Source organism: Typopeltis vanoorti, chromosome 15, assembly GCF_054136105.1.
Source record: "Typopeltis vanoorti isolate ZY-2024b chromosome 15, IOZ_Tvanoo_1.0, whole genome shotgun sequence".
NCBI lineage: Eukaryota > Metazoa > Arthropoda > Arachnida > Uropygi > Thelyphonidae > Typopeltis > Typopeltis vanoorti.
This window is the reverse complement of record NC_143563.1, coordinates 83647429-83663165: the sequence shown is the minus strand read 5'-3', so window position 1 is coordinate 83663165 and position 15737 is coordinate 83647429. Positions and strand designations below refer to the sequence as shown.

General features: G+C 36.1%; 1 protein-coding gene across 1 annotated transcript in view; it reads right to left on the bottom strand.

Moving 5' to 3' along the window:
• Window positions 1-1939: 1939 nt before the first annotated feature.
• The window catches only part of LOC150098938 (uncharacterized), a 205455-nt gene continuing 191657 nt past the window's right edge, over window positions 1940-15737 (bottom strand). The window contains exons 14-15 of the mRNA XM_090405465.1: window positions 6314-6428; window positions 1940-2255 (exon numbers count right to left, since the gene is read on the bottom strand). Of these exons, the coding sequence (XP_090261591.1) occupies window positions 2128-2255; window positions 6314-6428 (243 nt within the window). The 3' untranslated portion in view covers window positions 1940-2127. The remainder of the gene's footprint in view (window positions 2256-6313; window positions 6429-15737) is intronic.

The following is a 15737-nucleotide window of genomic DNA, read 5'->3' as shown; positions in this document are numbered from 1 at the left end:
ATGCCTTAGACAGAGGAGATGCATATACAGTTGTGTACTTAGATTTTGCAAAGGCTTTTGATAGATTGCCACACATCAAGCTCTTAAATAAATTGAAACAGATGGGATTGGATAACAGACTTCTGAGTTGGAGCAGTGACTGGCTGTCAGATAGATATCAGAAAGTTGTGTATGGGGGTGTGGTATCCTGAAAGAGAAAGGTCACTAGCAGTGTACCGCTAGGGTCAGTTTTGGGTTCATTGTCGTTCAATTTGTATGCTAATGATACTTTGTTGGGTTTAACTAGTGATATCCAGCTGTTTGCAGATGATGCAAAGTTGGGTCGAGCAATGCAGAGTGAAGCAGATGTTATGGCCTTACAAGCAGATGTAAGGCCATAACATCCAGTGCGAGGAGAATGATAGAGTGCATGAATAGGCAGGTAAGTGAAACTGTCAATTCAATGCTGCAAAGTGTAAGGTTTTGATATTTGGTAAGCAACAATGGGATGCAAAGTATACACTTTGTGGGGAAACTAATGAAGTAGAGGAGATGAGAGATCTAGGAGTGATGGTGGACAAGGACCTAAAATTCACAGGCCACATTGTACAAGTTGTGAAGACATCACATTGGATAATGGCAATGATGCAAAGGACCCTGGCATGCAGAAATAGAGAGGTTATGATGTCATTGTATAAGGCCTTGATCAGGCCTCATATTGATTATTGTCAATAGATATGGTCACCAGGATATGCTGGAAAGGGACCAAAGAAGATTTACAACGCTGGTCAGTGGTCTTTGGAATGTGGAGTATGTGGAAAAAATTGAGAGAATGTAAGTTGCAGAGCCTTGTGAATATGATTGAGACATATAAGCTAGTCAGGGGTTGTTATTAGTCGACATGGAAGAGATTTTTTCATAAAATGGGAGAGGGGAGTAGAACAAGAGGCTATTGCTGGAAACTGTATAAGGAGGGTGTGAACAGAGGAGTGCGGAGTAGGTTCTTTGCATGGAGAGTGATTGGTGAGTGGGCATTGCTTGAGTGTTGTGTAGACATATTGAATCAGTTTAAAGCACAGTTGAATGAGCATTGTGTGCAGTAGTGTGTATTTACTGTACTCCCATGATGAGTCTCTGACTCCATGGAGATCAAATGTTAATAATGAATTTTCATTTGATGTACAGGGAGTGATCAAAACACATCAAACAATTTCACTTGGATGAAGTGTTTAAAAATATAACCAAGAAAAATGTATGTCAAAGAGCAGTAGGCCAATAACGGATTATTTTGTGTCTTCGACTTCAAATACTGTGGATGGTTTTGCCTGCAACATTGCAGATATCCATGATAAAGACAGTAATTCTGACTGTCCCCAATTTCTAGGTCTTTCTGATTAGCTGTACAATCTAAGTAAAATTCAAAATTTTCACCATTTTTGGGAATAGTACTATTGCAACATTAAGTACAGCAATTAATAAACTTGTTTTCACCAGGATTATTTATAAAAACAGGTATTAAATTTGCATTTAATACCTGTTTTTATAAATAATCCTGTTCCATCAATATTAATAAACTTTTATATAACATTTATACTAATGTATTTCATTTAATTCACATTTGATATTTGGTTAATTTAAGTTGTTAGCAGTGAATGGCACTTAAAAGACATGAGAAATGTTTAATTAGTGAATCAGAGGTATACTGATTAATTATTTTGTGACCTTTGTCAGATTAGCTGTTTTGCCACACCAACAAAGCTCTGGAACCAAGGGTGCCAGAAAATTTGGTAGTGTACCTGATGTATGCTAACATTATTCATCAATTCCATTTTGTGATAGCAGTGTGGAGTATCTTTACTTCATATTAAAAAAAAAAAAAAGCCCATGGTGTTTATTGGTTATGATGCAGTTAGGATACTGTAGCAAAAGGAAATATCTGCCTTTCAGACTATTAAAAACCAAGGTATTAAAATATAATTTATTGAAAATGTATTACATGGTAAAATATAATGATATATTTTACCATGAAATATAATGAAATAATAGGTTGTTCAAGCACTTTTTGATATAAAATACAAAAAAAATGTAACAACTTATAATTTAGAAACAAACTAGATTTATAATAACATTTCATTAGCGTAGGTCCTATCATTTTAGGGGAAAACTGTTTGATGAATCTTTTCCAGCTTGAAAACGACGTATATAAAAATACATCAATCCAATTCCAATACCAATACCAACAAACAACATGATAATGGCTACGAGTGCCATAATGCCTGTTTAAGAAAAAAAAAACAAATTAAACACAAATATTTAAAATTTATCCAAAAAATGAATATTTACATCGTATTACATTTAATCATAAAATTTCTAAATTGTGTAATTTTCAAACCTTCTTATTTAAAGAAAATTAAAAAAAGGAGTGAGATTTCCCCCAGTAGTCGTTCTGGAAATTTCTCATGGAATACCTTGGAAAGATTTCCACCTTACCCAGCATGTTTTTGTCGCTTTAGAGATATGATGCTTTCTCTTGGTACACACTTTTTTTTTCTTTTTTTTTTTCTTTTTTTTAATTAAGATAACAGATATTTTTTGACTATTCCAAAACACATTCTAAACTGTTTGCTAAACATTGTTGTGGTGCAATAGCCAGGTGCCTGATGTCAAAAACTAGTGGAAAGAATTGCCTAGATATGTCAACCTGCTTTTCATATTTTCAGTTGGATCTTTCAAGGATTTGATTTTGAGTATTTTCCAATTGTTTTATAAAAACTAAATAATATAGTTTATTAAATCTTTTTAAACTCTAATAATAATTCAACAAGAAATTAATTTAGCCCATATGCACATAATAGTTTCTTCATGAAGTCATTTAATTATTTATGCTTTTTCATATAATAAAAACAGCTGACTTAATCTTAAGTTGCCCTGAATGTCTATTACAATGAAATGCATGCTATGGTAAGCATATTTTGCCTTCCATTATGAAATATCAAAGAGAATTACTAGTTGCTCATTTTTAGTTTTTTATCAGGCCCATCATCAACAGAAAGTTAAAGTTATCTGATGGTTCTGAAGGTTGTTCTCCCATAGATGAATCCTGTTGTATTTCACCTTTTCTGATATGTTGGAAACTGGAAGAAAAGCTTAGGATTTTATTTATTATTTTTTAATGACTCCAATTCACAAAAAATTGGAAGGTTTCAATGGTTACAGTAACTGCAGTAGGCTAAGATTTTTGTTTATTTTTTTACATAATTCGGAAACTCTGCTCTAGAGACCAAACATGAATCCTTAATCCACTTCATGCCTCCATTAAGTGCGGCAATGGTTTCACACCAGCTGATAAAATTAAGTTCTCACCTGCAGTCATTCAAACATTCTTACCTATGGTTGGATTTGAACCCACAATGTGGTGGTTGGAAAATAAATATGCTGACAGTTTGTATTTGATTAGCCCATATTCAAATTACTTTTCAATTTCTCTCTCGCTCTCATTCTTTCTAAAATAATAGAAAAAAAGGTGCTAACAGTCAACTTCTATGCTACCTTGCAACCGCAATTCATAAATGATTGCAGTATGATTTTTTCCATGCAAACTGCTATCCATAGGAAAATAGCAGGAAAAAAGTAAGAAATATCAGGTGGTTGCTCTTAATCTGCTCTGTCTTCTAACTTCTCCACTAGGTTGCCAGCTTCTTCTCTAGTCACAAATTATATGATTGTGAATGAATTTTTATCCTGAAGTTTTGCATCTTATGTCAGATTAACATAAAGTTCCAATCTTTATATATAGGTGTGTGTGTGTGTGTGTGTGTGTGTGTGTGTGTGATATATTTTATATTCATATACAATTAAATATTGAATAGATAAAGTGAATGGGCACATAGTAAGGATGACAGTTCAATGTTGCAAAATGTAAGGTTTTAAAATTTGGGAAACAAACATGGAATGCAGAATTTACGCTTGGTGGGGATATATTGTTGGAGGTGGAGGAAATAAGAGATCTTGGAGTGATAATAAATAAAGAACTAAAATTTAGAGGGCAACACAACGAATTCTGAGAATAATGCAGAGGAAACTGACTTGTAGAAGTAAGGAGATTCTTGTCTGATTAGGCTGCACATGGACTACTGTGCACAGATTTGGTCACCTAGTTTTCAAAAGGAGGAAGAGATGTTGGAAAGGGTCCAGAGGCAACTGACTAATGTAGTTTCTGATCTCTGGAATGTCAAATATGAGGAAAGGTTGAGAAGAGGCAATCTACAGAGTCTAGTGGATAGGAGGAAGCAGGGTGATATGATAGCCCTACAAGTTAATAAGGGATTGTTATAGGACCAATTGTTATTAATCTCTCCAACACCTTGACTGCAACACCTATGGAATGCTTCTTATGAGAATAGATTAAAGGTCTGCAGCCTTTAAAAACTGAAAGGTGAATAAGAGGAGACATGATAGAATGTTATTTAAAAGGGTTTTTATAGGATTGACAGGGAAGACTATTTTCAGTACGTGGCAGGATGAGAATAGATTAAAGGTCTGCTGCAGTCTTTAAAAACTAGCTAATAGATGAATAAGAGGAGACATGAGAGAAGAATATGTTATTAAAGGAGTTTTATAGGATTGATAGTGATGACTATTTTCATTGCATTGCAGGAAGAAAGAGGAGAAATGTTGGAGAGGAGGATCTAGGAGCAATTAACCAAAATCATTTCTGATCTCAGAAATGCTGAATATGAAGAAAGGTTGAGACAATGCAATTTTCAGAGTTTAGTGAATACGAGGAAGAGGAGTTGATATGATAGACTTACAAGTTGGTAAGGAGACTGTTATAGGATTAACATTGAAGAGGTTGTTCATAAAATGGTGGGAGACTGGGGAGAATATGTGGTCTTCCCTGGAAGCTGTATAAGGAGGATGTGAGCAGGGGAGTGAGAAGCAGGTTTTTTTTTTTTTGCATGGAGAGTTGTGAATAACTGGAATGCATTGCCTGAGAGAGTGGTGTCTGCAAAGAATCTGAATGTGTTTAAGGCATAGTGTGATGAGCTGTGTGTATGACAAAAGGGGCCTTCTAGATGATTCTGTGATTCATGGGATCTTAGGATAATAATAATAAATTTTTTTTTTTTAAGTATGGAAACTTGCATTTATTAATATATTAATCTCTAACATAGTTTGCTTATTTCAAGTGCATACTTCCTGCACATTCTTCCTTTAAACATATTCAATAATAAAACTTTTCTTCTTGGCTTTCAAATATACCTTAACAACATCTTCTCACTCTCTCTCAATTCCCTGACACACAAAGGTCTTCAGCAAATACTGCGATCATCTCCTTATCATTAATGATAAGAGATGAAAAGTTTACATGATTACTAATTTCTTATCAACAATTTTTATCCAAGACTTAAATCTTATAGTTTGGTTTTCTAAAACACTTCTAACTTCATCAGCCCCCCCCCCCCCCTAGATCTTATACTTGTCTTCCTCTAGGTCTTTTTTTGCTACCATTATTATTATTATTACGTTACACCTTCAGGGGGTCCAAGGACTCATTGTGGGAGGGCACACTACTCTACTTCACTAACTACATCTCATCCTCTCCACTACTATTTAATTCTCCAACTGTGACAATCGATGCCACCTATCACCCATCATCACCAATATTTTTTTGCCTGTAAATTGCATGTGTTCTGAAGGCCGATTTGTCTGTATGCAGGATGAAAAACCTGCTACCACCATATGAGATCGGCTAACTCGCCTTCAATTGAAAAAGCTCATAAGGATTCCGCTCATCACGATGAGAATCAAACCCGGGTCTTTTCCAATTGAAGGGTGCAATGTTCCGCTGTTCTTTCAATTGCGCTACGGCGGCTTGCTGCCTTTTGCAACCTTACTTTTTGCTACCATCCTAGTATTAGACGCCTGTTTTTCTAATTTTTCCTCTTCCATTCTGTTTAAATAACCAAACTAACTGAGATCAGCTCTACTCACATGTTCCTGAATAGTAACAGTGTCAAGTTCCTCCCTGCTATTTGCATTTTTTATATGTTTGGCTAATGATGCTATCTGTTCACTCCCAATTTTCTCAGAACTTTCATATCTGTGGTATCTAGTTATGTTTTATTTCTAATCAAATTCACTGATTCATAAATTAAAAATTATTTAGCACTGTTGTGTATACAGCTACTTTAACATTTTAATGAATTTTTCTCTTAGTCCATTTAAATTTATTCAATAATCTCCCTTATTATGCAACCTCTCAAGTGTTATAATGGCCTTATTAATATGCTCTGAATTTCAAGTAAATACAGTTGAAGTCTGATTGTCTTACCTGGTGAATGGCGAAGAGGTTCTGACTTTTGTGTATCTGCAAAATAGGAAGGGGCGTCTTTAACTATTTTCCTTAAACTAACGAAACTGTATGGTACTGCAGTAATCTGAAAGGGCTGGGGAGAAAAATGCACATTATTGTTATCACACTAACCAAGTTACAAAATCATAACAGACAAACATAAAATGTTGAGTTTCTTAGTAACATTCTTGTATAGTAACACCATTCATTATCAAAATAATCATCCTCTAGACATAACTGTTTATCTTAACTTTATAATTAGTAGTTCAACAGAAACTCTTTTATACCAAACTTCATTATGTTTCATCCATTGAGAATGGAATTAGGATTATCATTTCAAGTTGTTTGCCAATAAGAATGGTTGGAGTAACATCTGGTGAGTAGTATGGAAGAGAAAATGCAAAAGCAAAAATGGAACATATGTGAGAAAAGACTGAATTAGTGAAAGATTGTTAATTAGGCTAATTGGTAATTAGCCTAATTGATCTCTTCTGATTGAGTTGTGTATTTCTAGGAAACTCTTAGGAGCTTACTCCAAATGTGAGAACAGTATTGTGGTTATACAGATCATCATCATCAAATTCCTGATATATACCCTCAAAGGGTGTACAGGATATGATAGTACTACATGAAAAATTTACATCATTACTAACTTCCTATCTACAATTTTCCTCCAAATCAGTCTGTTAAATGTCAAGACTCCACTATTATCAGGTCTTATATTTCTGTCTTCTAAGGCACTTTTTACTGATTTAATCCACCTATATCTTGGTCTAACTCTGGGTCTTTTTCCTGCCAACCTGCTAGAAAACACTTCATTTGCTAATCTTTTCTCTCCCATTCTGTTGTAAAATCATGTATTCAAGGAACTTTATTCAAAAACCTCTTGTATACAGATTTTACTAGTAATCAAAATTCAATAAAAATACTTGTGGGTAAATAGAGAAATTTTCATTTTTTTATTTAGAAATAATATTTTCTGTATATTACTGAATATTGTCACCTCAAAAGGTTTTGTAAAAGAACAAAGGAAAATAAGTATAAGATAAATTGTCTAAAGAATCCTCTTAGTCACCAGTAATTTCAGACAGATTAAGGTATTAACAAATGACCTAGGGAAACTGCAACCTCGAGAGGCAACAGTGCACGGGGGTTTCCCGTCTGAACGCAACAACCGAGGGTGGCGGGTGCAGACCACCGAAGTACCAAGGGGCGATGACATAAGCGAACCACAAGGTCATCGGAGCCAGATAAATAGAGGATTGCGATGGCAAGAAGGGGGTTCAGTGCGCCGATTCAGTTTGGTTCCTGGCAGAGCAGTTCGTGGAGTTTGAGTTCATCTCGTCCCGTTCCCGGGTCAGCGAGAAGTTTCGAGGTCACATGGGGTTCCGACCTAAACTTACGGGTTACAGAAGTTGACGAGGTCCTGGAGTCGAGAGGTACGATGATACAACATATGTTACGGCAGCAGAGCTTTGATAACATCTTGGGAAATGATTTGTAATCCAGACAGCAGATGCCAGAAGAGAGACATAACTAAGTTAAGTTGTCTTAGAAGAAATTAGATAGTATTTTCATGCCACCAAATTCCTGATGTTCAGAGGAGATCTCACAAATCCCAGTGAAGGTACCTGAGTGCAGTGCTAAAGTCAGATGGTAATGGAAGGAAGTGATTTCGGGGATCATTCAGAAGAGACCAGACATCTGTTCAAAGTAAGATCTTTCCTTTGTTTAGCTAGAAATAAGAAGATCGTGACGGTGATTTAATTAAGGGACTTGTTTTATAGTGATACTTGAGGACTTTAGGCCTTATGCTGATATTTGAAGTATTTTGTTATATGTGAGAGAAGGTCTGGCTAAAATTGAAGGTGAAACATGTATTTAATGTTATAGCTATTGCCTGAACCTGCAGAATTCTATGTAAAAATTGATCTGAGTAACCAAGTTTAATGAGAGAAAATTAGACATGTGGTCTTACTAGAATTGATTATGATAAGCAACTAAATTGTAAACGTAGTCATTAGTTGTGATTTGAAGCATAGAAGCTAATTTACTTAGTACTTAAAATTGACAATTTATTTAACATGCTAAATAAATTGTTTTCTTGTTTAAATAACTTGCCTGATTTCTATTTCCAATGCACTACTCATTAATTCGAATCTGTGAGCCTTAAGGTAGATGTTGTCATGACTGCATAACAGAAAATTTAAGTTGCTAGATTTACTTAGAATTAAGAGAGAAACGTTCCGTGTGGTTTACTGTGTGTTATTTTTCGGAGGGAGATTCAACTCCCACCCACGAATTTGGTGTCACAGCTAGAAACTAAATAAATTTTCCAAATTCAGTTAAGAATAAACACCAGTGGGTCAGACAAAGAGATTGTCTCTAGTCTGAGGTGATTTCTTTGTTCTGTAAGTTTTACACACGAGCTTTATATTATTTGCGGCCATAAGTCAGAAATATAGTAAAGGTCAAGAAGAAAGGTTTAAACAAGATAACTATAGTTTTTACAAAGGCACAGAAGATGAGATATATTTGAAGATTTGATAAAATATTTAAAATAACTACAATTTAACACTGTTTAAGTGACCATACCACCTGAGATAAGCTCTACTAATGCATTCCTGTATGCTGACAATATCAAGTTCTTTCCTAATATCTTTGTTTTTAATATGATATTGCCATTGATGCCATCTATTCATGCCCCTAATCTTTCTCAGGACTCTCATATCTGCAGTCTCTAGTCAAGTGTATTACTTCTAACCCAGCTCTCAGATCCATAAGTTAAAATTGGTTTAAACACTGTCTTGTATACAGCTAATTTAGTGTTTTGGCTAATTTCTCTCTTATTCCATATAAATTAATTCAGTTGACTTCCTACCATACCAGCTTTGTTGATTCTGTTGTCTATTTCCATATTTAACTTGCCATCTTAACTAAAAATCGTATCTAAGTAGCTGAAATTTTTACTTGTTCCATAAATTCTCCATTCACAATGCAGTTGATATTTTCATTGTCTTTTTAATGCTGACATTCATGCCATATCTATTACAGCAGTTATTCAATTTAGTCATAGAAACTTGCAGACATGAGCGGATTTATTTAGAAGTATAACATCATTAGCAAAAGCAAAGAGCTGAGATTAACATCTCCAATTTTGATATCAGGTTAATACCACTTTCCTTCATAATGTGATCCATATAGATAATAAATAACAGAGGGGATAATGTACATCCTTGTCTCACACGAGATGTAACATTAAACCATCTTCCTGCTTCCTTCAATTCTAACTGCTGACTTACAACTCAAATAAAAACTAAGTATTGCTTGATATAATGCCCCATTAACACCATATAATTGTTTAAATTAAGGGGATAAAAATCCCTTATTTTTTTTTTTTTTTTTTACAGCCAGTATGTGAAACTCTGAGATCGAAAACTACGATCTCAGAGTTTCATGCCAAAGAACTATCGGCGAATCCAAGTGTAAGTGAACACCTGGTAGTACAACACCAAGGCAACTCGAAGCAAAGGTGGAGCAAGATCCTTCACTATCCTTGATATAAGGGATTTTTATCCCCTTAATTTAATCAACTTCACCAGAAAAAATAGCCGTTTGGCTTTTTACCATATAAATGTAGCGTTTGGAATAGCTTCTCTCTTGGCACCTTGTCATATGCCTTTTTCAGATCTACAAAACATAAATACAGATCTTTTGTTATATTCCCATGATTTCTCAACTATCTGTTGTAAAGTGAAAATCTGATCCCTCTATTTTGCCTGAATCCAGCTTGTTATTCACCAAGCCTCCTCAACTGTTTTTCAAGTATACTTGCATATATCTTACCAGGAACACTCAGTAATGAAATGCCTCTGTAATTCTCACATTCAGTTTTATTTCTCTTTGTAAATATGGATACTATGAGAGCACTGCTCCAATCATCTGGAATTCGTCCCTCTGTCCAGGCCTTCTGGACTATGCAGCGCTGTACAACTTTTATACCTCCATACTTGAGCATTTCTGGTTGAATATCATCTACTCGTGCTGCCTTTCTGCATTTCAGGCTTTTGATGGCTTTTTCTACCTCAAGTATGGATATGTATTCCTGACTGCATGCCTGGACAATGTTTTTTACCACTGTGCTGTTATCACTGCTTGTTTCATTCAGCAGTTTTTCGAAGTAGTTACTCCATACTTCAAGGATATCTTTTTCTCTGTTTTTATGTCACCTTTATCATCTCTAATTCCTTTTAGAGAACTCTTTCCTCCATTTCTGAGCTTCTTCAACAACCTCCAGAATATCTTGCTACCTTCTTGATATTTATTTTCTATGTTCTTGCCAAAGTCCTCCCATGACTTTTATTTAGCCAGTTTTACAGTGTTTAGCTTTCTTACATTTGTCTCTGTATTCTCTAAGAGCACAAGCTGACTTATTTGCCAGGAACTTTTGATATGCTTTCTTCTTTTCATTCACTGCCTCTTTAACTTCCTGTGTCCACCATGGAATTCTGATTTTTCTATGCATGTGGTGAGGTTGCACACAACCTCACCACATGCCTCTCTGGCTGAAACAGTGAGTGTTTTCTTAAGGGCTTGCCACTGAATCTCCAAAGTCTGTTGGAAGTTTATTTTTCACTTAGTTAGATTATAATAAATTTAGTTTAATCCTTTATCCAAGTGTAAACAAATAAAGTTTGCTCCTGAAAATATCTTCAGGACTGAGGTAAGTTAGTGCAACTCCGAGCAAAGGTGGACCAAGATCTCATCACTCCTTGTCTCAGTATCTCCCATAATGCAAAGCACATCTCCCTGCGGACATGTATACTGCTATGTATTAAGGGAAGGTCCACTACCCAGACCGGTTTCAACCTTTATTGAGGTCTCGTCAGTTGGAGGCAGACCCAAACTTGGAGTTACTAAGGGAGAAGCAATAGGAGAGGTCATATTTACCTATAGGAGTTGCCAACAGGTGTACCACCTTATTATTGAATTACTCTGGATTTAGAGAAAGATGTTGTATGTTTCACTTGGTTAGACTATAATAAATTTAGTTTAATCCTTTATCCAAGTGTAAGCAAACAAAGTTTGCGCCTGAAAATATCTTCAGGACGGAGGTAATGTAGTTCAACTCCACTACATTACCTCAGTGCAACACCAGGCAACTCTGAGCAAAGGTGGACCAAGCTCTCATTTTGGGAAACAGGTGTTTGGGAGATACTGAGACAAGGAGTGATGAGAGCTCGGTCCACCTTTGCTCGGAGTTTCCTGGTGTTGTACTACCTTACCTCAGTCCTGAAGATATTTTCAGGTTCAAACTTTGTTTGCTTACACTTGGATAAAGGATTAAACTAAATTTATTATAGTCTAACCAAATGAAAAATAAACTTTCCACATCTTCTGCGATGTCTGCCAGAGTGTTGAAACGGTGGGACATTTTTTTTACTTGTGCTCCCCCGTCCGACGTATCCAGCAGCGACTAAGCACAGTACTGGGAATCCAGCTGCTTACGCTAGAGGAGGTCTTGTACCTGTAATTTCCCCCACCAGTCAAGAAAATTCAGAAATTTACAATTTTCCTCATCAATGTAATCAAGTATCACATCTGGAAATTGCAGAAAAAGTCCCAAATCAGCGATGAAAACGGAATACAAGCCAGAATCTTCAGCGGGATCTATTTCTACCTTCCTAGGTTTTTCATACAAGAAAGGCATATACTAGGGAATGGGAGGTTTGTTAAATAAATGGCGCAAATCTCCTATCCTCTGTGTCCTGAGACAGGGCCTAATCAAACCGTGTCTCTTCCTTTAAAAAGTAACATTTGCTTTTCTTCTTCTTTCTTCACGGGTTCTTACAGTTCATATAGGAGGGGACAGATCTGAGAACCCGGGCTGCGAAGGCTTACAGTGAGGCGGTGCTGCTCCTTGGGAGCGGCATCTCTCGGGCCAGATTCTTTCCCCAAATCTTGTTTTTCCCCGTAGTGTAAGGTTGGCCAATTCTTTACTCCTTCTTTAAAAAAAAAAACTGCTCATAACTTTCATGCTCTAATTCACACAGTAATACTTTCATTCCTGCAGTAATTTTACCTTTTGACTCCTGTAGTAAAGTGTTCTTTTTTTTCTTTTTTCTGGAGGAAAAAAAAAAAAAAAGCTCGAGTTTTATACTAAAACAGGTGTTAGGAGATGACCTCCACAGACACCTGGTTAGTTAAATTGTTAATTTAAAATTATTTTACGAGCGCAAATAAGATAAGTTTATTTTTTAGTTTTTTTTTTTAAAGAACAAGTGCAAGGAGATGGTCACGGACTTTTTAGCCACAACCTCTGGGTTATACAGCTAAACAGATTGACTTAGGCCTCTTTACTACCTCCTACAATCATACTCTACCTTTCATTCTCTTCCCCTCTTACTGTTTGCCGACTCTCGGCAATCTTTATAATCCAAAGGCCGATGATGAAAGACATGAACTTCCATTCTACCTCAATAAAGGTTGAAGCCGGTCTGGATAGTGGCCCTTCCTTTAATACATAGCAGTATACATGTCTGCAAGGAGATATGCTTTTCATTATGGGAGATACTGAGACAAGGAGTGATGAGAGCTCGCTCCACCTTTGCTCGGAGTTGCCTGGTGTTGCACTACCTTACCTCAGTCCTGAAGATATTTTCAGGTGCAAACTTTGTTTGCTTACACTTGGATAAAGGATTAAACTAAATTTATTATAGTCTAACCAAGTGAAAAATAAACTTCCAACATATTTCTCTAAATCCAGAGTAATTCAATAATAAGGTGGTACACCTGTTGGCAACTCCTATAGGTAAATATGACCTCACCTATTGCTTCTGCCTTAGTATCTCCACGTTTGGGTCTGCTCCCACTGACAAGACCTCAATAAAGGTTGAAACCGGTCTGGGTAATGGCCCTTCCCTTAATACATGTATACTGCAAGGAGATGTGCTTTGCATTATGGGAGATACTGAGACAAGGAGTGATGAGAGCTTGGTCTACATTTGCTCAGGGTTGCCTGGTGTTGCACTACCTTACCTCAGTCCTGAAGATATTTTCAGGTGCAAACTTTGTTTACTTATACTTGGATAAAGAATTAAACTAAATTTATTATACTTCAAAGTTTGGTTCCTGGTCTCAAACTCATTCATTTTTTCTTGAATAATATTTGTGTATTTAAGTCTACAGTTTACATCTGAGAGCTGCTCAACTTTTATTCTCTTTAAAACTTTCTTGCATGTTCTTCTTTTCAATATGAAATTCAATTTTATCCTGCTCAAGACTAAATGGTGATCATTTCCAATTTGAAATCCTCTGTGCATGCTGGTGTCCTGCACCAGAGGGAAAACATCATTGGCAAAACCATTCACTGGTTCCCTGGCAAAAACAATGGGGGCCTTGTTTATCTGAGCGATACCCCAGCCAGCATGAAATTCTGTCGTGTTGTACCATCATTTGAAATTTTGGTTTAAGCCAATAAGAATATAATTTGGTTGGCTAAATCCCAAATTGCCAGCCCATCCTCGTCCGTTCAGTATCCAGATAGGTGCATCACGTGAAGGTGAGGATTCGACATTAGGTCAGAAGCCCTGGTCGGTTCTCCGCATTCCTTTGAAGGCTATGCTGAGGTCTCCTCTCAGTTATACAGCTTTGACCCTTAAGAACCCCGGTTATTATACAGATTTATGATTTCTATTTTGTTGATATTGATCCTACAAGAGAAATCACAAGAGACCTCTCATTGTAGGATCAATAGTGCCATGTAGGAACAACCTGTTAATGAAGAAATCTATTAACAGCTTTCTTGAAAAAAAAAAGCTGGATTATATTCATAAAAAAAAACAGCATGGGAAGGCTGTTCTAAAGAACAGAATTGGATAAATGAAGATATGTTGATTTCATATACTTTAAGTTGAACTATACTTATACATGGATGATGACTAACTGCTATGTGTGTGCTCTTACACAATTAGAGAAAAGCAGGGGAATAGTAATGGCCATATTGGGTGAGCAGCATCATGAAAATGATAATGCAACAAAAGCCCCTGTGAGAAAGTGGCTGGAGGGAGCATGTAGAAAGAGATGTCAACTTATTAGGCAGCTTCACCTTTTTTTTTGTGTAAAATTCCAACTTACCTTATTATTCTAAGTATTCTAAAGTAACTTGGATTTGAGATTTATAAAGTGTTATGAGTTGAGCAAAGACATGATGTGTTTTGAGTAAAAAAGAATAAGTTTTTTGGAGGCTATGGATGTAATATTTATGCCCAGATATGGATGCTACATGTGAAAGTAAGTCCAAGGAGGGAAAACAGATCTTGACTGGAAATCAGAACATTATCAAAGTGAGAGGAAGTGAAGTAGGATCTTGATTCTGGGAAATAAGAGAGCAGCTGTGTTGATAACTTGAAATAAAGTGGATTATCTAGAGCCCAGTGTTTAAGATACTAATTACGAAATATGTTGAAGCTTGAATTATTTGAATACCACAAGGTTTTTTGAATGATGAAGTGATGAAGATGGATATAGAGTACTGTCATAAGCAAAATTATGAATAGGATTTGAAATTAGAGAAAACATTATTGATGTTTAAGAGGATGAATGTAGTCTTGAGTACAGAACAATGGCATACTCCACTCTGTGTGCCCTGAGGTACCATCCCTGTGACACACAGTGAATGACCAGAAAGGTGTGTGTGTGGGGGGGACTCAATCCTATCACTAAGGGCAGGAGGGATGACATAGGATGATGGTAGCTTTTTGAAAGGACCTTGAAGACAGACATGATAAAATGCCTTGGGTCCAAAGGTGGGTTAGGTTAGTGAAAATGTCTGCTGTTGAAAGACAAATTGGCAATGCATGTGATGTTGGTTTGGGTACTGTTAATGTGATTTTAAATAGGTTTGGGGAGACAGGTACCTTTTTTTTTCTCCTGGCAAAAAAAGAAAAATACACTTACTCAAGATCATTTACTAGTTAAGAAAAGCAAAATGAATACAAGATTGTCTGCTGTAGACTAAAATAGAGACTTGGAAGCTAGTGGAATTAATGTTTCAACATGACAGCCCATCAAAGATTGTTGGAAACAAAGAGTACTTCCCATGGACCAAAAAAGAAACATTTGATGAAGACTATGCAGAAAAAGATGCTCCAGTGGGCAAAAGTGTACAAAGATTGGATTAATGAGAAGTGGAAGGTCCTATTCTTAGATGAAGCCATTTCTTTGTCCAAGGAGAGTGGAAAAGTCTTCTCAGTGGATGAGAAGACCTCCTGCCCACAATTTCAACAAGCTCATAAACACTGAGCTAAAAAGGTGTTCTGGGGTCGATACATATGATGATCCGGGATCATTTGTGAATGTTGACAGTATGATGAAAAGTGACCAATACATAAAAATAATTGGA